Below are 23,288 nucleotides of genomic sequence, written 5' to 3'. Positions count from 1 at the left end.
AAAGCTAAAAAAACTCTTAAGAGTGTCGAAAATTGTGATGTAGCATATTTTTTAAAATAGTTTTTAGCTTCAACATATATATATATATATATTAATTTTTGATATCAATATATTAAAACCATAAAAAGACACTAAAAAACAATATTAATTTAATATTTTTCAAATACAAAACAATTAAAAAAATAAATAAATTAAGAAGTTATGACAAACAGCCTAGGTACATAGTTAAGGTTAAGATGTCGGGTATAAACTGGGTGGATCTTGTATAAAGTGGCCCAATGGACCAGCTTTAGAAAATAAAACCCGGCCCCGATTATTCAATCAATAAATGAAGGAAGCGAAGAAAGAGTAGGGGTGCGACTGTCTTGGAACCGGGGGGTTTAGAAGCAGCAGCAGCAAGCGAGACGGGAGTCACAAGAAAAGGAAAAGGATGGGAAAGCAACCGGTGAGAATGAAGGCGGTGGTGTACGCTCTGTCACCGTTCCAGCAGAAGGTAATGCCTGGTCTATGGAAGGATCTTCCTGGCAAGATACACCACAAAGTCTCCGAGAACTGGATCAGCGCCACCCTTCTCCTGGGTCCACTCGTCGGCGTCTACACGTAACCTCCTCTCCTCTCCTCTCTTTATATATTACTCAATTTTCGATTTTTATGTAATGAATTAATTCTTTATTTTAAAATTATTTTATAAAAGCAATTAATTTCTGCTATGCTGGCAGAAGAAATATTGGATGATGAGATGAGGGCTAAGAGTGTGTTTCTTTGCATATTCTAACAAAAACAATACCCCCCTCCCTTTTCTTGCTGCATGCATGCAACTACAAAAATAAAATTAAGTTTTCTGCTTTCTTCCTTTTTACTTCATTAATTCCCACTGTCATTTTCTGCCAAATTTTGTGTTTTTATTGACCTGCTGCTGCTGCTGCTTCCACCCTTTTGTTTCTTAGGGCTCCTTTGGTATCCTTTGAGGTTTCCCTTTTCGAATTTTCCCAACAATCAATGTCACTTTGTTTGGTTTTGAAAACATTTGATAATCAGATTTTTTTTTTTATTTTTTTACATTTTTTCTTACAAGAAACAAAAACAAACGAGGTTACGTGTCTTGCTTATGTTTCATGCCAGGCAAGAAACATTTGATAATCAAAATTTTGTGTTTTTATTGACCTGCTGCTGCTTCCACCCTTTTGTTTCTTAGGGCGCCTTTGGTATCCTTTGAGGCTTCCGTTTTCGAATTTTCCCAACAATCACTCACTTTGTTTGGTTTTGAAAACATTTGATAATCAATTGTTTTTTGTTTACATTTTTTTTGTACAAAAACAAACGAGGTTTTTTAAAAACAGAAATGATACCAGACGACCCCTTAACTTTGCACAAATTCAAAACTCCAAACATCATTTATATCAATTCTAACACTAATTGTTGATGTTTGATTGTGTTCTGCGATATAGTACCGGAATGCTTGGTCATATCCTTCACCAGTGCTCTTTTCCTCTCCTTTTCTTTTCTAATTTAAGTCTCATTTATAACGGAAAATAAGAAAACCCAGCATATTTTACTATCAGGTTAATCTTTTTTGCTTGTATGTTTCATCTGCTCCTCCTAGAAAAGATCTCACCTTTCAACATAAATCAAGGGAACACTCAAACTGCTTAGGTAAAATAGTTCCATGTGCTATTTTTGTTATGTTGCTGCTCATATATAAAGTAAGAGATAGGCACTTCGGTATATCTATAGTTGTCCCTTTATCATCAAGGAATACTTGATAACTTCGTATTCCAGAATTGAGCAATACGCTAACCATGGTTAAGCCTTTCTATCCTCTGGTTTCTAATGCATCAGATTTGTTAATCTGGTTTCTGATGTGCCTTTATGTTTTCCTTCTTCTTTATGCTATTTGATGTGAATACCTTTTAGACAAAGTAATAGTTCCCTTCATCCATATTTTCATATATCCATTTGTGAATGGACGGCAAGAGAACTCGAAAAGAAATTCCATGGTTCAAAGGGTACTGAATTTGCTTAACTGCACCATAACTTAGCCAAAAAGGTTGCACGATACTCAGATCAGTGAAATGTTCTGCTTTTTGGACTACATGTTAATGCCATAACCACATTCTGAGCTGAATATTTTGTCATGTGTCAAGTGTTCAGACCTTGTGCCGTCTCATTGCTGTCTTTCTATGCTATTAGCTGCTGTTAGCTTGAGTTGACTGTCTTTCCTTGCTTCATTGTCTTGTAATCCACACAGGTATGTGCAAAACTATCAGGAAAAGGAGAAGTTGTCACACAGGTACTGAGGTCAGGCAGGTGGTCAAATGGATGTCTGCTTTTTCTCGAAGACTTGATATTTTTTCTTGTTCTGCTGGCAAATAAGCTGAATGTTACTAGCTGCATTTGCAGTTTTCAGAACTTGCAAATTTCTTCTGTACTGAGTCATTCTGATGATTTATAGCTTATGTTCCAACTTGCTTTTTAGCTTTTTTGTGATGTTGCATGTTCATCACCGGTTGTGACCCAATTATAAGATTCGGGTGTGGCATATTTCTCTCTATTTGATAGCATCATCTTCGCCGCTGATTTTTGTGGCATATAAATGGTTTTGTACCATGTACGTTGTGCACACTGTGGACAAATTCATACATATCCTCATTCTGTAGTGTTCCTTGAGGACTGCATGTAAGGAGTTGGAGAAAAATAAAAAGAAAACGAAAAAGGGATTGCTCGCCAAGTCTTTGTTTTTGAGATAGAAGTAAATCATTTGCGCTGCAATTGAGGATACGCATGTTTTAGATGCAATCTGAAAACTATGTTCTGAAAACTTGCAATTACCAAATGATAAATGGTGAACGGATTTTTAAAGTCTCAGCCAAATTACGTAAAGTATCTAAAATCTAGTGCCGTGTAATCTTGCTCAGCTTAATTTGCATTTTTTTATTATTATTATTGAAGGAACTGTATTTTTGGATCCAGGCTATAGTTTACTGGTTCTGGTGGCCGGCTGGCGGCTGGGTCTCGTAGATGGTATCCACCTTTTCTTATAAATCATCCCAAAGATTACAGGTTTGAATAAAAACATTTCCGAGGCAAAGGAAGAATTGGGAAATAGGGTTGATGATGTTTGAATAAAATGACCGTTAGCTATGCCAAGAAAACACAGCGTTTGGGTTAGTAATGGGAGTAGGAAATGCACCGTTTTATTTCGTTACAAGAAACAATGTTATCATGCCATGTGGTTACTGTTAGAAATTGTTAGCTGAGAGTTTGTTAGTCTATTTGTTAGTCTACATTTCTGAATGAAAGGCATGGATGGATAATTTTGCAATTGCATGAATCTCTCCTCCCTTCTCTCTCTCTCTCCCCTTCTTCTTCTTCTTCTTCTTCTTCTTTCTTTCTTTCTTTCTCTTTCTTTCACAGTGGTGAATGCTTCTTCACTATCTTTTTGCTCGCATTACCTTCTAACTATCAAATCCTCCTAGTTGCTTGGAATCATTCCAAGTAGGAATAATCTTAGTTAAGTTCGCTCCAAGTGGTATCAGAGCTCCCACTCTTCAGACTCGAGCAATGGTGCATGACACTCGATCCCAAGAAATTAATTAAGATACCGGAGGATTCCCTTGAATCTGTTAACAAATAACAGGCACACTAATGATGCAGCTGCTAGAATCTTATAATAAAAAATTGGAAGGCACCAGATCATCACACATGAAGTTGGATTCATAGAGCTAAGGAACCTTATTAATGGGTTAGCTTACCAGTAAGCCTCTCTTTTACAGACCTTACAACATCCCACGTGTCCATCCAACACTGTCAAAGACAAACAAGGTCTTCATGATAACAACTTTGGTGTCCAAGCTTGTTGGACATGCTAGGGCGGGTACAATCACCATAAGTTACACAAAGCCAGACATGATCTTACAGGGTTTGAAGAAAGTTTTATAACTGCAATCAATACTTTGAGGTGGAAGAGAGAAATGTCCGAGAAGCTGAAGTTGACATCATATTACCTGGATGATATGGCCTTGTACTGGCACCAAAATTTTATAATGAGTAATGGTAACCAAGGAGTAACTCAAGAGTTATTATCTGGAGGCATTGTGTGCTAGATTTGTTGGTTAGAAAGAACCGTTAAAAGAGCTAATGAATATGAGGCAAGTGGGAAGTCTGGAGTCTTATTTACAAGACTTTGATATACTATGGAATATTGTTGAAATTTATGAGAAACAGACACTAGTATTCTTTACATGAGGGATGGAAATGGAGATAAAAAACCTAGTCAGAATATTTGAATCAAAAACCCTAAAACAAGCTTACAATTTATCCAGATTACAAGAAATACCTTTTTCTATAGATACAAATTACAAGAAAATACCCTTTCCTATAAATATGACCGCCATAACTCTTTAAGAACATGTACTCATTCTTAAAATCCACTTAGTCACACAAAAGTAAACTCTCTTCAATACGGTTATAGAAACCTTACAATATTGACCTTCAACACTCTAAAACACCAATAAAAATGGCATATTACCCATTACCACCAAACCATCTATGAAACCTACTAGGCCACTAAAATCTAAAAAATTGAAAGATAGAAGGGTAAAAGAATTATTTTATTTCAAATTAATATTTTTTAGTGTATTTAGATCATTTTAATATGCTGATATCAAAAATAATTTTTAAAAATTTTTAAAAATATTATTTTAATATATTTCCGAGTAAAAAACAGTTTAAAAAACAACTGACCTGATTAATGGTATTAAAACTGTTTTGCAAGTGATGACCACTACCTTAACACCTCAAATAGGAGGAGACAACCTACTGAAATGCTACGAGGATGTGTTGAGGGGACAACAAGCGTCTGCTGGTCTGAAAAATAGACCAGAAAGGGTGAAGAAGCTTCGTTCGATTTCAGTCGGTGCCCAGAAGGAGAAGAAGGGCATTCAGATACAAAAAGAGACGAGGGCTAATGTCTACGAGGTTTGGAGGAATGATCAACACTCAAAAACCAAAGGGAGGGAACAGAACAATCGTTGGAGGAACGTTGGATGAGGGACATGATAAGAAAGACAAGCCGGCTGGTTGTGAAAAGGTGAACTTTGAGGTTAAGGACCGATGTGTTGTGAAGCCTAGAAAGAAATGTGCCGAAAGGTTGTTAAGGAAGGGGGAGAAGCTCCAATATTCAAGCCATTAGGTTTCAATTTTACAATTTTAATTACTAGAACGTTCTTAGCTTGGTTTAGACTTCTTGATCGGTAATTCTCTTTAATAATACTTCCTTCCATTACAGTGAAGCGAATGCTGCCTTAGGGTATCTTAAATGACCATCGGAAAAGGTCAAATTATTAACATAGCATTTTGAATAGTGTTAATTTAGTTTTATTTCTCGTGTGGTAAAATGACATTTTGTATTTTAAATAAAATGAGGAAAGGAAATAATACTTGTGGCAAGAGGCATTGTTTTGTCCCAGTTTCTCGCTTGTAAAATGTGCCTAGTCTCTGAGAAATGATCAGGGCAGGTACAGCACAACACAATCCATAACATAGACCGATGAATAAAAGGTGGCTCGTACAAAATCATGCGAACTCAATGCATATGAAAGACGAGGTGGGATTGCGTGACTTTTTTATCTGATATTTTTCGTAATCTCAAGAGAGTTGAAGGATTATATTCATTGGTTGGCTTTCAACCCCTCACTGGAATTGGGAACATTTTAAGAAAAGTCTTGTTCTGAGCGTTTGAAAGAGATCGAGTCATTCGCCAAAAAGATAAATGAACAACGCTTCGGGACACGAATAGCACGGTAGTGATCCCACGCTGGCACAAAAAGAATCCATCCCTATTTCAGGCAATGCTCTTTACCCTTCGTGGAAAGCCAACCGCTACCACCAATCATACAAGACTTCCGCAACTTGATTTAGCAGTGCAGGGGCCGAATGAAAAAAGATGTACCAAAATTGATTCAACTATTGCAAAAACACCATCATACCACGAAATTTCATACGATATCCTCAGTACAGTTTGGAATAAACTTAAACAGTTCAACAACATGCAATACTAGTAAAAGAGAGTAATGGATAAATTCCTCAGATGCTAAGAGATGAACAAAGTTCCTTCCAGGAATGATATGATCTAAGCAGTAGCAGGTAAGAATGCTCTTCCAGGCTGACGGTTGGCCAAGGGTCCATGGCATCCAAGAAGCTGCATGAAACACATAATCATCAGTTTGATTACCCTTAACCCAGTGTTCCAAACAGGATAAATGGATGCAAGTACAGATTTTTAACAAAGGCTCACCTTGGCATTCACACCATCTGACATAATCTTGTTCTCGGCCTTCAACTTCAAATAATCATTGCGATTAAACTTGGTGAAGCCCCTGAGAATCACAGTTATCAGACAAGGTTAGGTTTACTAATTGTAAATGCATCCTCACTAACTAAACAAAAAATAAACAACTTCCAAAACAAGGAGAAAAAACTGCCTTGTCACAAGGGGCAGGCTTTCATTTTTCAAGTACGGTAAAGCTGCACTAAAAATAAAAAATCAGGGCACCAGGTGTGCCTCTGAGAACAAAGAAAATGTACACTACTCCATGCATAACAATGATTGTAACAGAAAAAATAATAGAAAACAGATACATACTGACAGTTAGTAAAACAAATGGACGAAATTGCATACCACTTCCTGCTGACAATAATCTTTTGGCGACCAGGGAACTTGAATTTTGCACGGCGAAGAGCCTCCTGAGCATGGTGACTGTTGTTGTCCTTGCAGCGAACAGACAGAAGAACCTGTCCAATTGCAACTCTAGCACAAGTTCCCTGTGGTTTACCGAAAGCACCCCTCATGCCAGTTTGGAGCCTATCAGCTCCAGCACATGAAAGCATCTTGTTGATTCGCAACACATGGAATGGATGAACCCTGACTCTCAAATGGAAAGCATCCTTTCCAGCAAACTTGGCCATGTATTTGTTGCAAGCAATACGTGCTGCCTCAAGAGCCTCACTGGAGACATTCTCCTTCTCCCAGGACACCAAGTGCACACAGAATGGGAACTCATCAACTCCCTTCCTCTTCATGCCAACATCATAAATCCTGATCTTAGAGTCAGGCACACCACGGCAGTAACGTGATTTTGGGTATGGCTTATTTTTGATCTGACGGTAACATCTTGCAGGTCCTACAAATAGAAAGTAAAGAAGAGTAAGAAACAGCTTAATGGAAGAAAACACTTGTTTTAGAAATTCAATCACTCAAAATTCAGATGCAAATCACATTTTCTAAGTACTAAAGATAGCTTTTGTGGGTACATTAGAAGGTCATACCAGCTAACATATTTAACAAGGACTAACAAAAAACTAAAGGAAGTCTTCAACACACGAACCCAACTTCAATTAAAAAACATATGGCATTTAATAAACCGACCTTTTCAAACACAATAGCAATTGTACTAATAGCAGAAATGACCTTTTTAAGATAAGAATATGGTAAACAAAAAAATCCCAATGGGAAGTATCAAAATTAAGATCTAGGTTAACATCGAAAAACCAAAATGGACTCGTCCATCCATCAATACATCCCTTAGACATCAGCAATATAAACCTTTTTCCAATTGTTCCACAATCTTAAACATAGCCATCTTCAAATATAAGGATTTGAAGATAAAAAGAAAAATCATTTACAATGAATATAGATTGAAAAAGCTGAAAGCTTTGGATAATCCAATAAAAAAGCTAACAATTATTCTAAACCCACAAAAAAATAAAAATAAAATAAAATTATAGACAACCTATAACAAAAACCCGATGAATAAAATTTGAAAAAGCATGAAAACTCGAATAAAGGTAAGAAATCATTCATATCATATTTCTCATACAACAAATATTAAGATTTACATGTATGGATGGATTAGAGAGCAAACTCATTTCTAATTAAATGAAAGAAAAGAAACAATCATCGTCACGCGAGTTGAGAACTCAAATTCATTGGGGTTTGGACATTGAAGAGAGAAAGAAGCTTACTTCTACCCATGGCGACTTTGTGTGCAGTAGATCGGCGCAGAAACCCTAGAGAAAGAAAATAAGAGGTAGAAAAGTAGAGGCTTTGTATTTATAGAGAGGAGAGAGAAGGGAACAAGAAAAGTAAAACCCTAACACGGTTTGGTTTTGGGACGTACGTGTGTGCTTGCGTCAATATGGGCTGCAACCTCAGCCCACCATTCATACCTTGTCGGTTTCTTTAGTTTATAGCTTGCGTGTTGGACCTGACCTGCCGGCCCCTTCCTCTCCTTCTTTCGGCCGGTCTCCTTATCTATTTGTTTTTCAAAGAGAAACATGAGTTAACACCCCCTTCTATATTGCAATTTTTTATTTATTTCTAGGATATTCTCCTTTTTTATTCAGGAATTAAGATTTTATATATATATATAAATATATATATATTAGTGCATTTGTTAAAAAAATAATTTATAAACAATTGTTTTATATAGCCATTAAAAAGTCTATATTTTTGAATTCAAGTCTTAAAACTAGTCTGATTACTATTTCAAGAGAAAAAAAATAAAAAATATTAGAGAATGAGAGAATATATTCCTTTTACACATCAAAAGTATAGAAATCAAATAGATTCTGAAAACATATTTAATTTTATTTCCATCCATCTCATCAAATATATTTTTATTCTCATTATAATTTATTCTTCTTAAATCATTTATCTATCTATCTATCTATTTATTTATTTTATATGGGACATGCTCCTTCATCAAATCAATTGTAATGGTTGCGTCTCAACTCCCAGCTGCATGTATATCAAGGAAAGCTATGCTGAAAACTAACCTAAAAGTTGATAGATAATCCCTCCAATCCAATCTTGAAGCACTATAGCAATGGCGATCCAAATTTGGTTCTCCATTTTATTTTTATTCTTCGTATTTCATTTTATCTGGGAGTGATGGTAGGAGCAACACTACCAACAAGGTTACTGCTAGAGACTTCTGACGACACACAAGGGTTCTTCAATAGAGAGTATGAAGAGGGTGAGGTCATTTCCATTCCGATATCAATGCTCATTGTATCCGTTGTTTTAGTATCCGATTCTGGCATCATATGCCATATACTTTCAAGTTCCCGGACCACATCAATCATTGATGGTCTGTCATCCGTCTCATAGTTGCAACATTTCATGGCCAGAGTTAAGAACTTGTCGACGCAGTCGGAAGGATAAGAACCCATTCGTCCATCAACGATGGAGAAGAAGATCATACCAGTTTGATATGCGATGTTAACCTATCGAATCATAAATTCAGAGATTATGAGATTCAGAGAATTGAACTGATGACAATGTTTCGTCATCATGAAATGGACTTGGGGACTGAATGCCAAGTTCGTTTGCATGACATGGTGCTCCAACAGGATCTCTAAATCAATATTTTTTATAAATATAAGAGTAAGAAATTTTAAACTCGAGTTCAAGTAAGAAGAAAAGAAGATGGTAAAAAACATTACCTCTCTAACAATGTTTTTGCCGTGCGAGATTGGTTGCATCCCAGTCAACAGCTCTAGAAATACGACACCAAGGCTATAAACATCACTCTTGTCTGTCAATTTACCAGTCAGAAAGTACTCTGGATCAAGGTAACCCTGCAAAGTTAATACAAAGTTTAAAAGAGAAGAGAAACAGGGAATCAGTTAACTCCCGGTTTCTATTTCAACTTCGAATTTCATCATGCTACTGGAAGATATACATGTAAAAGGCTCAGGCTCTATTCGTTTCAATAAACATAGTGCGTGCGATAGACTTACTGGAGTGCCCTTCACGACCGTGGATATATGACCCGGCACATCCCCTTCAATGTCTGGTACTGGGGCAAGTTTTGAGAGTCCAAAATCAGCAACTTTGGCATTATACCTGGAGTCCAATAATATGTTGCTTGCCTTGACATCTCGATGGAATATTGGAGGATCAGCTTCTGTATGTAAGTAGAAGATACCCTTAGCTGAATCCAGGGCAATTCCCAATCTTGTCGCAAAACTCAAAGGTTCTTTTGCCTTCGCTGCGATACCAGATGCATGATCCATCAAATAAAACCCATGGGATAAGCACAGAGAATCTTGAAGTGAATCAATCTTGTTTTAGGATAAAAAAAAATGGAATTCTATAACAAAAATTGTGAGATGTACCAGAGAGATGATCTCTGAGAGTGCCATTCGACATGAACTCGTAAACCAACATCTGCACACACAAAAGGAACAGATAATACAACTTTTTCCCAAATGATGCCGCAAATGAGAATTTTCCTTGAGTTGGCTTCACGATGATGAGAAACATGCAGTTTAATGTGGGTCAAGCTAAAAACAGGAATGGTGGACTTCAACTAAATATCTCAAATTTAAAAGACATGAGAGTGCACCTGTTCGCCACCTTCATCACAAAATCCAATCAAAGATACCAGGTTCCGATGATGTACCCTTGACAGCAACTCTATTTCTGTTAAGAACTCTCTCTCACCCTGAAAAGATGCCTCTTCAGCCCGTTTTATAGCCACAGTTCTGCCATCAGCAAGAAATCCTTTATAAACTTTTCCATAACCCCCTTGACCAACTTGGCTGGAGCTATTAAAATTGTTGGTAGCCAAGGCCATTTCAGCATAAGAAAAGTACTTCACACCTTCAATTTTCAGGGAGGCTTTTGATACTGTGCCCAAATACAGGAGCATGTTAAAAATGAAACTGTGTCTCGCAATAAACTTTTGTTATGAAGAATTCACAATACATACATATATATATATATATATATATATATATATATATATATATATATATAAATAAAATTAAAGTTAGGATTTACTGGTTTGGCACAAATATGAGACAGAACACCACTCAAAAAGATAAAATATTTGCATAATTCTAATCTTCGAAAGGTGAGGCACTCACCACGACGTCTTTTTGATATTGCTCGGTAGTCCCTCGAACGTTTTCTCACGATAAGAAGAGAAACAACTGCTGATAATGTAACTGCCCCTGCGATGGCTCCCAATACTATGCCAACCAGAGCACCCGTGCTTATTTTAGATTTTCGAGGGGTGACAAAAAGCACTGGGATATAGCACATACACCGGTGAAAGTACACCAGACATAAGAATTACAGACTGCATTTTGGTTAGAATACTTCACAACTCATTTCATCAGCAAACACTAATAAAATAGCATTATTGTAAGATTCATGGAAGTGAGACAAACGATTCGAGACTCACTCCACATTTTAAACCACAATCACTTAGAAAGTGCAGAAAAACTTTCCACAACCATTAATTATTATTTTTTATATAGTTTGTCTATGAAGTAAGAACATATTCATAAATAATTAGGATATAAGCATTAATTTATCTTTGATATAACACTGATAGGTTTAGGAGACAGACCATTTGTATAAGGATCCAACAGATTGATGTAGAGAAGTTCATAAGGCCCGAATAATCGACTGCTAGGAATGTTCCACCCCGTGAACAAGGTAATGATGCGTCGAACCTCACTGTCATTGAAGGTATGAGAACTGTTTTCGTTAACATAGACAGGAAAAAGCTTCAACTGCATTTTTAATCGAGGTCCTTCTTCCCAAATAGCTGAAGAAAGGTCTAGCTGATAAAGATGCAATTCGAGACCAGAGGTCAAATGGTCTTCGAATGCAACTCTGTAGGGGATAAAATTTGTGAAACCAGGACTTTTCAGTCGATATCCGATGATCAAAGGGGCAGCGCAGAAACAAGATATAGGAGATGTTCGGAAATATTCGTTAGGGGGTGGGCATGATTGAGCGGGACAGGTAACATTAGATTCTGTTGAGCTCTGATTGTTCACATCACCATTCTTCGATCCACAAAATCGGACTATGTTGGAATTTGAGCATGCTGGATTTCCTTGAAGCCTGAAAATCATATAGAAAAGGTATCAATAAGTGATTGCCTGAAAGTTCTATATTTTTCCACAAAAGTAGGACCAAATTAAATATCACATCTTTTACTACTATCAAATGCAAAGTGACAGTATTTTTGGCAGATGAAGATTCTCATAGAAGGGTAGATAAGCATCATGCACGTGTAGACATAGTGTAGCAATGCTAGTGCAGAAGCAAACCTTAGCGTGACATTCTGAGGGAGACTGGTGCTGCCAGAAATATTTGAAAGCCTATTGTTTTCAAAATGCCTGCAACGTCGAAGAGCAAAACTGCTGATTAGCGAAACAAGCATCAGATGCTAAAGAACTAGACCATCCTAGAGCATCCACCTTCGGTATTAATAGAGTATCTGAAATCAGCACGTCTTCGTTCTTTTTGCTTAGAAATCAAGAATAGAAGTGTGCTTCAGAGTATTTACAACATAAAGGAAAGCATTTTCATTAGACTCTTCTGCAATAAGAAATGTTCATTTTTATTTCAGCTCTTACAAGTCAAGTCCTTCATTCCCGTTGGTCCTAGTTTGCCAGATGGTGGAGGGAACAGAGCCACTCAATGAATTGTTTGCAATTGACCTGCCGCAGAATATGACCAAGTTGAACCAATTAATTTAATTTAATACATACTACATATGTTTGGGCACCATCTAAGCTTCACCAGTAAAATCAAAATGTTACGGCTTCTATAATAACAGGAGCTATAATATCAGCTTTAAGAAACCGGAAACCAATGAGAAAGAATGAAAAAGCAAGTGGAAAAATGCTCACAGTAGCTGAAGTCGAGTAAGGTCTGAAAAGTAGGCAGGAATAGTTCCGTTAAGAGTGTTGTTGGATAAATCGCTGCAAAATAAGTAATGAACATCAACGTCCAAAAAAGCTTGGCTGTCGTGAGTGAAAGAAAAGTAATGGTTTCAAAATTTCAAATAACTTGAGCGATTTGTCTTATGCAAAGAATCTATATATTTGACTCAGGAAAACTGCTATAAAAATGTAGATCATGTAACATTTGCAACAGGGAGAAACCTTACATGGTTGTAATATTTTCAGAAAGCTTGTTTGGAGGTATGGGTCCAGCTAGCTGGTTGAAACTGAGGTCTCTGAGAAATCACATTGACAATGGTAAGTGGAAAAAAAGAAGCCAGCAGAGTTATCCAGGAAAGGAACATAAGATAATTATCTAGTCAGGAGGAAGCCACAGATAGAAAAAATATGGACTTACAGAAAGCCAAGATTTGGTATCCTGCTCAGGTCAGGCATCGGACCTCGCAAGCTACAGTTCCTGAGACTCCTGATAAAGGCCAGTCAAGGAACAGACGGCAACATTAAAAAACACGTACGACTTTTGAAGCAAAGTAGACATGTCTAGACTTTTGAAAGGTTTACGGAATCTAGACTAGCTGACATTACATGTCTTCACTTCAGCAAAGTAGATTATTGAAGGTGAAATGAAACAGTAGGTGGCAAGGAAATGATAGTAGAAAGATACTCAAAAAATTCATATTTTACAAATTTTATTGTATGATTAATCTATCACAAATCAAAAAGTTTGGTGTGTATTGAAACTGATTGAAGGAAAATGATTGACAAGTTAGGTAGCAAGACTAGTTCAGTTGAGGATTCAGCAGACATACAGATATTGCAAGAAGGGAAAAAAAGGCATACGTAGACTTTTGTCAAAGCAACTTCTTGTCAAATTATAGGACTTATCATCAAGGCATTAAGTTCTGCTCACATGCATTTACACACACACACACACACACACACACACACACAAACAGTACCCACACCCTCATGAGAAGAAAAGACAAGTGCAAATCTAGGGTTGCAATTTGCACTTACAACTTCAACAATTGAGTCATGTTTCCATAAGAAGGTGGGATTGTGCTCCCATCAAACTGGTTATTGTCAAGCTGGCTGCAAAATGAAAATAGGCAAAGATTACTAGACACAAAAATCTATGAAGCTAAAATCTACTATATTGATATAAGAAACCATAAACTCAAGATCCATAATTTCCCAGGAAGTAAGAGGGCCATACAGTATAAGTAATTTCGGCAATTTGTATAAATCTGGCGGAAGAGTTCCTGATAGATTGTTGTTATCCAGAAGGCTGCAAATATTTTTTATGTCAGCAATAAATTGACACATAAGAGACCAGCAGAACAATAAAGGGAAGAAATGAAATTAAGTAAACAAGTTCAGTGACGGATAAACGACACACTTCTGAAACAGGAATCTGGATATTGCAAACTTACAAGTGAACAAGATTCGGTAATCTGGAAAGCTCAGCCGGGATTTGCCCACTAATTGAATTGTTGTTCATGTGACTGTCCACAAGGGAAAATGATATATGTACCATGAAGTATGAACTAGTTAAGTAAAAGAATCAAGATTATTAGCACTAGTAATAGAGAGTATAGCATCAGAGTAATCCTCACAAGTGCTTTGTGCTGTTCAAGTACGCAAATGATTTAGGTATTGGTCCTGATATATGATTCTGGTCTATCTGTATTCTGTCCAATTTTGGAAGATGGCCAAGCTCTTCCGGTAAGGGACCGGTTAATTGATTTCCATTCAGGAGCCTGGAAAAATAAATCCTCCATCAAACATAGAATGAGAAAACAACTGTAGAGTGTAGTTCAGCAATAGTAACAAAATAAACTGTATTCACATTGACTTTGGTGTCAACATTCAGCACTAAATAAATCAGTTCATGAGAAATAACCTAAACAATTAGAACTCAGAGACTTTAAAATGCTTGATCTGTTGTTTTCACACTGTAACAGTGTTGAAACTGTTACAGTCTAAGATATTAAGGTAAAAAGAAGTTCCAACTTACAAGAGCACCAAAGACTTAATATTGCCTATCTCCGGCGGTATGCTTCCAGTAATGCTGTTCCACATAAAATCCCTTCGATAAGATCAATAGAGAACATATGTCAGTCAAGCAGATAAACTGTCAAGAGATAGCCATTCTAACAGAGAGATTTGTTTCGGAGGAGAGGACATGAGCCTTACAAAATCTCCATGTAAGACAAGAGGCCAAGCGATGGTGATAAAGTTCCTGATAAATTCATATTTAACAGTTGTCTGCATAGAAAACAAAAATATTGTTACACAGTGTCTGGAAAAAAAGGGGAAGTCTGGAAATATCCATTATTCAATCTGTATGCAAAGTTCCATTAAAATTTTCAAATTTATGGGCTTGGATTCTAACACGTAGTTTTTGCATCAGGCTCGTATTGTATTATTTTAATATAAAAGAGAAAGAATTGATACGAAAATACTACAATGCTCCTGTGAGGGATAAATTATACATAAAGCGATTTCACGTGGGAAAAGTTTTCGTTATCAAGACTTATTGCATTATGGATTGAAGCAGTGTTAGCAAAAGTCTTATTTATCAAGATTCATGATACTTTGAATTGGAGCAGTATAGTAACAGAGCTGTCCTTATTATAGAGAGTTGCAAAAACTATAAGGGGAGGGTGAAGTTGTCTTTTCATTAGGATGCATTTAACATTGAAGGGATGGTCTGAGAGAAAACGATCAGTGCAAATTTTGGTGGGGCATAGTGGGGTTGCCATGCCCTGCCACAAAGAGTTCTAAAGGCTGCATGGGGGTTGGGTTTTGCCCTAGGCTGCGAACACCTAGCGCTGGGGCTGTATGCCCTGGATGCTAGGGCTAGACCCACGCGCCTGACTGCAAACTTAGGCGAGCAAGTCTACATAACCTCGTGCCTGGGTCTGCAAACCCGTTTGTTGGGGTATGCAGAATCGTGTGCCTAGGTTTAGAGACCACCGCATATGGTGCAGACCAGCATGCCTAGGGTTTGCAGACTCGCTCTACTGGGTTCGGACCCATTGGTAATGGACCCAAGGCTTATGGATCCCGTGTCAAGACTCAATTATCTTGGTTCTGGTGTCAGGACCTAAGGCTGATGTGTCCTGCGTCAGGACCCAAGGCTAATGAGTCCTGCGGAGGAACTAATTCTCTTGGGTCCTGCATCAGCTTAAGGGTAATGGATCCTACGTCAGGACCTAAGGCTAATAGGTCATGTAGAGGACCCAATTCTCATGGGTCCAGAGTCAGGATCCAAAGTTCTAGAGTCTTGAGTTTCTAAATATTATTATTTGTGTTATAAATATTATTATTTTCATTATAATTAAAAGTATTAATATTAAAAATAATATTATTAGGTTACAAATATTATTATTATTTTTATTATAATTAATAGTATTAATATTTAAAATATTATTATTATGGATAATGGGTCTTGTGTCAGGATCCAAGGTTCTAGAGTCTTGAGTTTCTATATATTATTATTTGTGTTATAAATATTATTATTTTCATTATAATTAAAAGTATTAATATTAAAAATAGTATTATTTATGTTACAAATATTATTATTTTTATTATAATTAATAGTATTAATATTAAAAATATTATTATTATGGGTAATGAGTCTTGCGCCAGGACTTAAGGCTAATGGGTCCTGCGGGGGACACAATTCTCATGGGTGCATCAGGATCCAATTCTTTTGGATCCAGCGAAGGACCCAAGGGTAATGGGTCCATCATTCGGACCCAATTCGCTTGGGTTCTGCGTTAGGCCTAAGGGTAATGGGTCTTGCGTCCGGACCTAATTCGCTTGGGTTCCACGTTAGGCCTAAGGGTAATGGGTTTTGCATCCGGACCCAATTCTCTTGGGTCTTATCAATCGTATGGAAAGTTCTCGAAGAGCGAGTTTTGGCTGGAGAGTGTAACATTTCTTAGGCATGTAGTGTCAAAGAATGAGATTGAGGTCGATCCTTAAAAGATTGAAGCAATTAAGTAGTGGATTATGCCTATTTTGACGACATAGCGAGTTTATGGCAAGTTCTGTATTGGAAGTTTGTAGAAAAGTTTTCTTGGATTTTTGCATTATTGACTAAGTTAACACAGAAGAATGTTAAGTTTCAGTGGTCTAAAACTTGTGAGAAAGTTTCTTAAAGTTGAAGTAGAGATTGACTACAACATCTATTTTAACAGTACCATCAGGTTTTGGTTGTTACATAGTGTATTGTGATGCCTCGAGAGTGGGATAAGGATGAATACAACATGAAAATGTTATTGCATATGCTTCATGATAGCTGAAGAAGCATGAACAAAACTATCATATGCATGATTTAGAGATGACGACTGTAATTTTTTACTTTGAAGGTTTGGAGGCACTATTTGAATGGTGAAACTTGTGAGATCTTCATAGATCATAAAAGTTTGAAGTACATCTTTCAGTATATGGATCTAAATATGAGGCAAATGAGATGGATGGAACTGTTGAAGGATTAAAATTGTATCGTACAGTACCACCCAAGCAAAGCAAATATAGTTGTCGATGCTTTGAGTAGCAAATCATCAGGGAGCTTAACTCATGCTCAAGAGGTATGAAGACCTCTAATTAGGGAGTTGTATGGATTAGTGGATGAAGGAGTTAGATTTGAACTTAGTGAAGATGAAGCAATGATTGCTCACTTTCAAATTAAGTCAAACTTATTTGATAAGATAAAAATAGTTTAAAAGAAAGATGATTCGTTACTTACTCAGGATCAAATATGAGGTTGAGTTGGGTAAAGCTGCAAGTTTTGTGATTGGTGATGATGATGTGTTGATATATGGGAATAAATTTTGTATACCTAATGTAAATGATCTGAGGAGAGAATTGATAGCCGAGGCATACTAGACAATTTATACCTAATGTATAAAGATCTTAATATGTGTTATTGGAATTTAATAAAGGCTGATATAGCAAACTTTGTTTCCAGGTGTATGACATTTCAGAGTATAAAGGGTAAACACCAGAAACCTCCTAGATTGGTACAACCATTGTTGATTCCAAAATGAAAGTCCAAGGATCATAATGGACTTCGTGATAGGATTACTTAGGAGTCAATAGGGTTATGATTCGATATGAATGATTGTTGACATGTTGATAAATCATCCTATTTTCTACTAGTTAAGATTACTTATGAGTATATAAAGTTGATGAAATTGTTCATTAGCGAGATTATGAGTTTTCATAGAGTGCCAATCTCAATAGTTTTGAATAGACATCCGCAGTTTACATTGTAGTTTTAGGTGAAGTTCTAAGAAGTTATAAGTACTAAAGTGCAATTGAGTACAACTTTTCACTCTCAGACAGATGGTTAATTTAAGAGGACTATTCATATCTTATAGAATATATTGAGAGCTTGTGTTATAGGTTTTAGAGTTGGTTAAAATCCCTACCATTAATGGAATTTGCTTACAACAACAGTTATCAAGTTAGCATAGAGATGACACCTTATAAGGCTTTGTATAGTCAAAAGTGTAGATCACTGATATATTGGTTTGAGGTTGGTGATAAAAGGTTAATGGGACCAAAGTTGATTCAGATTACTTGAAAGAAGATAAAAGTGATCAGGAAGAAACTTCAAACAACTCAAAGTAGACAAAAGAGTTACACGGATTAAAAAAAAAGGCATGACTTAGAGTTTTCTGTGGGTGATTGTGTATTTTTGAAGGTATCACCAACCAAGAGAGTGTTCATGTTTGGGAAGAAAGATAAGTTAAGTCCTTGATTTATTGGACCGTATGAGATCCTAGAAAGGGTTGGAGCAGTTGCTTATAAGTCAGCATTACCATCGAACTTGTCTTCTATACATATAATATTTCATGTTTCTATGCCACAGAAGTACATGTCGGATCCATCTTATATGTTAGAGGTTCAGCCAATTGAGTTGAAAGATGATATAACTTATGAGGTGCAACCGAAAGCTATAGTGAACCGACAAGCAAGGAAGCTTAGATCGAAGGAAATAACTTTAGTGAATGTGAAGGGAAGGGTCATTCATGCGAGGGAGCAACATGGGAGCTCGAGGACAAAATATGTGAGGAATATCTTTATCTTTTTGAGAAATTCAGTAAGTGTTCAAGTATTTATGTTAAGTTTTGAGGACAATTTTTATAAGGTGGGGAGGTTGTAATATTTTAATATAAAAAAGAAAGAATTGATAGGAAAAGATAATAATGCCCTTAGAGGGATAAATATTAAGTATAAAGGAATAAAGGTCATTGAGGTAATTGCATATGAGTTGACAAATATAAATAGAAAGAGAAAAAAAGAAAGAGATCCTGAAGGAGAGAAAGAAATGAGAAGAAGAGGAAAGAAGAGGAAAGGGAAAAGAACCTGGGAAACTAAGTTATTGAGGTAAGATTTAAGCATGAATGTATATAATTGATGTTATTGGTTAAGGTTTTGGGTTTTGTTAAGGTTTAGGGTTTGAATTGTATTCTTAAGGATTAATTGATGAATTAATTATATGTGATGGATTAATTGATTATATTGTGATAAGTTGAATGGTTATAGGTTGATTATGTTGGTTTTTTTTAAAGGTTTTTGGCTTGAAATTGAGATATGCCATGGTTGAGACTAGTGATTGGGAATCTCGAATCCTGATGAACTGGTTAAGGGAGTCACTAATCTATGTGGATTGATTATCTTACAGTACGAAGCTTTATGCTCATTCCATTTTGATTTTCTAATGAGCTTTACCTTATGATATTCTTCTTATAGCTTATTTGAAAAACTTTCCTATAAGAACCTAAAGCTATATTTGTGTGTGTTTGTGTGTGCGTGCGTATTTCTCATTATTGTATTACCTCGTGTATGTATATCGAATGTTATCTACTTACTGAGTTGTTAAACTCATCTTCTTGTTATTTTTTTCAGGCTTATAGCTTGTTAGTAGGTCATTTTTGTTGGACCGTCATAACCTGCGCTTTTATTGTAATTAACATTATTAAGTTATATCTAGTCAGTGCTCAACAATTACATAAGTTTGTATTAACTCTTGTATCAAAGAAATCAAATTATATTATGATGTTAATTTTGTTATGAGTGTTGTGTTGAACTCTGATTGAGTTATTTAAAGAATAAGTTCGTATGTAAGTTTATGTTCGTATATGTATGGAACGTTGGGTGAGGGAACATTGCGTATGTGCTGGTCATGGATATGAAAATCTATTTGTGACACATATAAGGGTAATTATCGATTTATTAGGGAATTATAGAGTTTTCATGTGATTTGAAGAAGAGAACAACACAATAATGAGTTCTCAAACTGGTAATCTGCAAGTTTTAAGGTGATGTGTTTTGAAAAATTAGGCAATTTGCACTAGATTACTCCTAACCTTGAAATAACTTTGGCCAACAAATATTCAACTTCAAAACAAAAACTTAAGGTAAACTGAAAAAAAAAAGTTCCTCAACATGCAGCTTATTAGAAATAACTGAAAAGGAAATAAAAATTTAAGGTTTGGAATCTTACAATTCTTTTACATGTAGATAGCCATCCTCTTTTGTTGTATTGAAGCACCAAACCCCTGTCCAGTTTGATGTGCATGGATCCCCTCGTCTCCAATTACTCAAATTCTTATTAATGTCAATTAAACTATTCTTGATGTCTTGCAATGCCTTCACTACAAAATTTAAGCATTTGGTCATCGTCGTTTCATTTTTCATTACACCTTAAACAACTAATTAACAACATCGCAAACACAATAAAATGGTCTATAATAAGATGTCTCAGTAGGTTCCATATTGAATCATAATATGATGTTTTCAGCATTATTTAAGATATTTACAAACATCATTAACATTTATTTCCTGGAAAATTTACAAACTAAGAATAAATAGTTCAAAACAACTGGAAGTCTCAAAATTTGCTCCATTTACTAAGTACAATTAGTACTTGGTGGGCATACTAGCAAAAATAAAAATAAAAATTAAAGACGCAATAAGATTAATTAAATCAATAAAGCTCATTAATTAGGAACTTATAAGGTCTCAAAATATCCAAACTGTTTAGGAGTAGGATTTATGTGTTAGATACTCGGATAATCACTTGGTTCTTGCAATCTAATTCATTTTCACTAGCCAAGATGGCTAATAGCTGGTGTTTGGTGCTCGGTTTCTAATGAGCTAAGATGGTCGGTGACCAGTACTTGCAAAATGTTCTTTTTTATAGATTTAGAGACTCTTAAATGCTTAAGTAAGTATCTTTTCAGAGAGAAAAAATACAATAATGTTTTAGAGAGACATATTTTGAAAATATATATGCTAAAAAATATTTTGAATTATGAGATTGTAAACCTCCTTCCTTTTAAGGATTCAAACGGTCTTTATAACCCCTAATTCTTACCTTTTAGTGGAAAGGATGGCTAAAAAATCATATTTTCCTGATAATATTAAACATCTCTTATGTGTCAAAGAAGAAAGACATCTATAACTCATCAGAGTCTTATAGTCCAACTTGGAGTCTAATAAAATTACCAGTTCCATATATACTTGGGCTCAACCAAGTGCTGGGTCCAAGGATGCTGAGTCTAACACCTCACAAGACCGTATATGCTTGGGCTCAGCGTTTGGCTAAGTCCAAGGTTGTTTGGTTATCACCTTACCTCTGGTTCCTTTAAATGAGGATCCATGTGAAAATAAAACATGTTGATCCATTAGTAGCCACCTAATCTTTGCGTATTCAATACACAATGATTTTAAAAGTTTATCAGCAATAGAAAATAGTCTTTTTACCTTCTCCATAAGATTTGTCTGTCCTACGTATAACTATTGGGAATCTCATGGCGAGGTGGCTCGTCCTTATTGAATGATGTGTCCTTGGAAAACAAAATTACGGCTTGCTTTTAATGTAGTAATTGAGTGGAATTCTGGAGATCTAAGATGACATGGAAAGCCATTCATCTAACGATGTGAATGAAAAGTTATTTCTTTTATAACCCTCACCGTTCTTGCTCCCAACTTTTCTTTTACTTTCACTCTTTGTAACTTCTAAGAAATATTTTTTTGAAAAATTCTTGAGCCAATCTTGCTCTAATTTGAGAAGAAAACTGTCACCTTAAATATTTCCCACAAGAAGCTTTTTTTTCTTTACTTTGAATAGAGAAATGGACCAAAAAAGAGTCAAATTTATCCCTAGAAGTAAGGAAGTTATTGCCTTTAATGAAGAGTTCAGGTTCCAACTTGAGATTGAAAGGAGTAGTAGGGGTCCATCAAACTGGGCCCCAAAACTAGAGGGGATGACAACCCGATGTCCACCTCTTGTATTAGGAAAGCAGCTCTCCATGCAAGAGTTCTTCTCCTATCATTACCAAGAAATCTCAAGGGAGAGAGCGATTGCCTTAGACCTCTAAGGATGATGCTCCTAACATATTAGGTGTAAAGGACATGAAGTTTATTGCTCACTTACAACCAGAAGAGTACATAGCTCAAATGCCATATCTGGCTGAGTTTATTAGCCGGTAGACCTTGAACTCTGCTTATAGTTAATTTGAAATTATAGCCCCTTTTTGCATGTATGCATTGAGGTACTCCTTCCCTCTCTAAGGATTTGTGAAGGAAGTGTTTCGATATTACTAGTTAGGTTCAAGACAATTGCACCCTAATAGGTGGATAACCTTACTTGCTTTTGATAAGTTTTTTAGGTTTGTTAGAATCGAGCCTACAATTAATGTCTTTAGAAATTGTTGCCATCTGGTTGTGGCATCGATAGTGGCAATGACATGCGTTGGTTTTTTTACCTTCTTCAATATACCAATTGGAGCAATGAAAGGAACTTTAAGTGGAAAGCCTACGTACATAAGAAATATAAAGGGAGGTGGCTAATAATAAGGTATAACAGGATAGTCAGTCTCAGATGTGGAATGCAATAAAATGTGATGTATTGGCCTCGATCTCGATTGAGTATGAAGTCAATAAAATGACCAAAGGATATTATCAGGCCACATTGTGAAGTATGCAGCTTCCTTATTCTTTGTTTTCTGTGTATCTAAGTTATTTTTTTTGTGTAGGACTAACATCTGATGGAGAAGGAGAAACTTCAGCAAGGTCTGTAGATAAGAGTTTATGAACGGGGCTTCATCTCTTGATGTGAGTGGAGGCAGGACCAGAGACGTGATGGAGGATGACCCCATCATCATTGATAATCTCTTTAAGGGCTTTGTTCTTGAGGAAACAATGGTAGGAATCAGGACCCCTGCAGAAAAAAAAAGGTTAGAGGCAACTTTACTCTTCTAATCGAGGGTTAATCAAATTTGACTCTCCCTGAAGTAATTACGGGCGTTGCTGTTCGCTTCAAGAAAAAAAGGGTCTCTATTCCTATAGAGACTAGTGTTCCAGCCTCGATTATAAAAGCTCCTATGATGACATTCTTTCTACCTCAACTTCTAACCTTGACTGCAAAGGCTACAACAATTAAGCCCTCCACTTGGGTTGTTTATGAGGAAGTTAAATTTAAGGATGCCTTT

General features: G+C 36.1%; 3 protein-coding genes across 9 annotated transcripts in view; 1 reads left to right on the top strand and 2 right to left on the bottom strand.

The window, feature by feature from the left end:
* Window positions 1–339: 339 nt before the first annotated feature.
* LOC133669462 (cytochrome b-c1 complex subunit 8-like) lies at window positions 340–2,594 on the top strand. The gene is made up of 2 exons (XM_062089606.1): window positions 340–600; window positions 2,249–2,594. Exons 1-2 carry the CDS (start codon window positions 431–433, stop codon window positions 2,295–2,297), a joined length of 219 nt encoding a protein of 72 aa, XP_061945590.1. The 5' UTR covers window positions 340–430; the 3' UTR covers window positions 2,298–2,594.
* A 3,353-nt stretch (window positions 2,595–5,947) lies between these two features.
* LOC133669829 (large ribosomal subunit protein uL16-like) lies at window positions 5,948–8,176 on the bottom strand. Its single transcript, XM_062090154.1, has 4 exons — window positions 8,023–8,176; window positions 6,680–7,181; window positions 6,296–6,377; window positions 5,948–6,199 (listed from the first exon to the last, which is right to left on the bottom strand). The coding sequence occupies exons 1-4, from the start codon at window positions 8,030–8,032 to the stop codon at window positions 6,131–6,133; spliced, it is 663 nt and encodes a 220-aa protein (XP_061946138.1). The 5' UTR covers window positions 8,033–8,176; the 3' UTR covers window positions 5,948–6,130.
* The window catches only part of LOC133669826 (probable LRR receptor-like serine/threonine-protein kinase At1g06840), a 31,215-nt gene continuing 16,099 nt past the window's right edge, over window positions 8,173–23,288 (bottom strand). For 3 of the 7 annotated variants that reach the window (XM_062090143.1, XM_062090142.1, XM_062090144.1), the window contains exons 3-21: window positions 20,297–20,447; window positions 14,968–15,039; window positions 14,789–14,860; window positions 14,388–14,531; window positions 14,205–14,276; window positions 13,988–14,059; window positions 13,789–13,863; window positions 13,169–13,237; window positions 12,978–13,046; window positions 12,718–12,789; window positions 12,442–12,525; window positions 12,133–12,201; window positions 11,421–11,923; window positions 10,933–11,094; window positions 10,410–10,693; window positions 10,180–10,231; window positions 9,802–10,052; window positions 9,505–9,639; window positions 8,879–9,285 (exon numbers count right to left, since the gene is read on the bottom strand). In XM_062090143.1, coding sequence (XP_061946127.1) covers window positions 8,938–9,285; window positions 9,505–9,639; window positions 9,802–10,052; window positions 10,180–10,231; window positions 10,410–10,693; window positions 10,933–11,094; window positions 11,421–11,923; window positions 12,133–12,201; window positions 12,442–12,525; window positions 12,718–12,789; window positions 12,978–13,046; window positions 13,169–13,237; window positions 13,789–13,863; window positions 13,988–14,059; window positions 14,205–14,276; window positions 14,388–14,531; window positions 14,789–14,860; window positions 14,968–15,039; window positions 20,297–20,447 — 2,756 coding nt within the window. In that variant the 3' untranslated portion in view covers window positions 8,879–8,937. Of the gene's footprint in view, window positions 8,312–8,625; window positions 9,286–9,504; window positions 9,640–9,801; window positions 10,053–10,179; window positions 10,232–10,409; window positions 10,694–10,932; window positions 11,095–11,420; window positions 11,924–12,132; window positions 12,202–12,441; window positions 12,526–12,717; window positions 12,790–12,977; window positions 13,047–13,168; window positions 13,238–13,788; window positions 13,864–13,987; window positions 14,060–14,204; window positions 14,277–14,387; window positions 14,532–14,788; window positions 14,861–14,967; window positions 15,040–20,296; window positions 20,448–23,288 lie in introns of those variants that run through there. The other 4 variants (XM_062090145.1, XM_062090141.1, XM_062090146.1 and 1 more) reach the window with 4 other exon arrangements.

Source organism: Populus nigra, chromosome 12 (genome assembly GCF_951802175.1).
Source record: "Populus nigra chromosome 12, ddPopNigr1.1, whole genome shotgun sequence".
NCBI lineage: Eukaryota > Viridiplantae > Streptophyta > Magnoliopsida > Malpighiales > Salicaceae > Populus > Populus nigra.
Note: the sequence above shows the minus strand (reverse complement) of the source record. Positions and strands in the feature narration are given on the sequence as shown.

Excerpts from the sequence above, each read along its gene's own strand:
- LOC133669462 (XM_062089606.1), top strand. The coding sequence starts at position 431 with ATGGGAAAGCAACCGGTGAGAATGAAGGCGGTGGTGTACGCTCTGTCA. Across the intron at positions 601-2,248 it reads CCACTCGTCGGCGTCTACAC|GTATGTGCAAAACTATCAGG; the intron begins GTAACCTCCTCT and ends TAATCCACACAG.
- LOC133669829 (XM_062090154.1), bottom strand. Across the intron at positions 6,378-6,679 it reads ATTATTGTCAGCAGGAAGTG|GGGCTTCACCAAGTTTAATC; the intron begins GTATGCAATTTC and ends TGTGATTCTCAG. Across the intron at positions 6,200-6,295 it reads CAGATGGTGTGAATGCCAAG|CTTCTTGGATGCCATGGACC; the intron begins GTGAGCCTTTGT and ends TGTTTCATGCAG.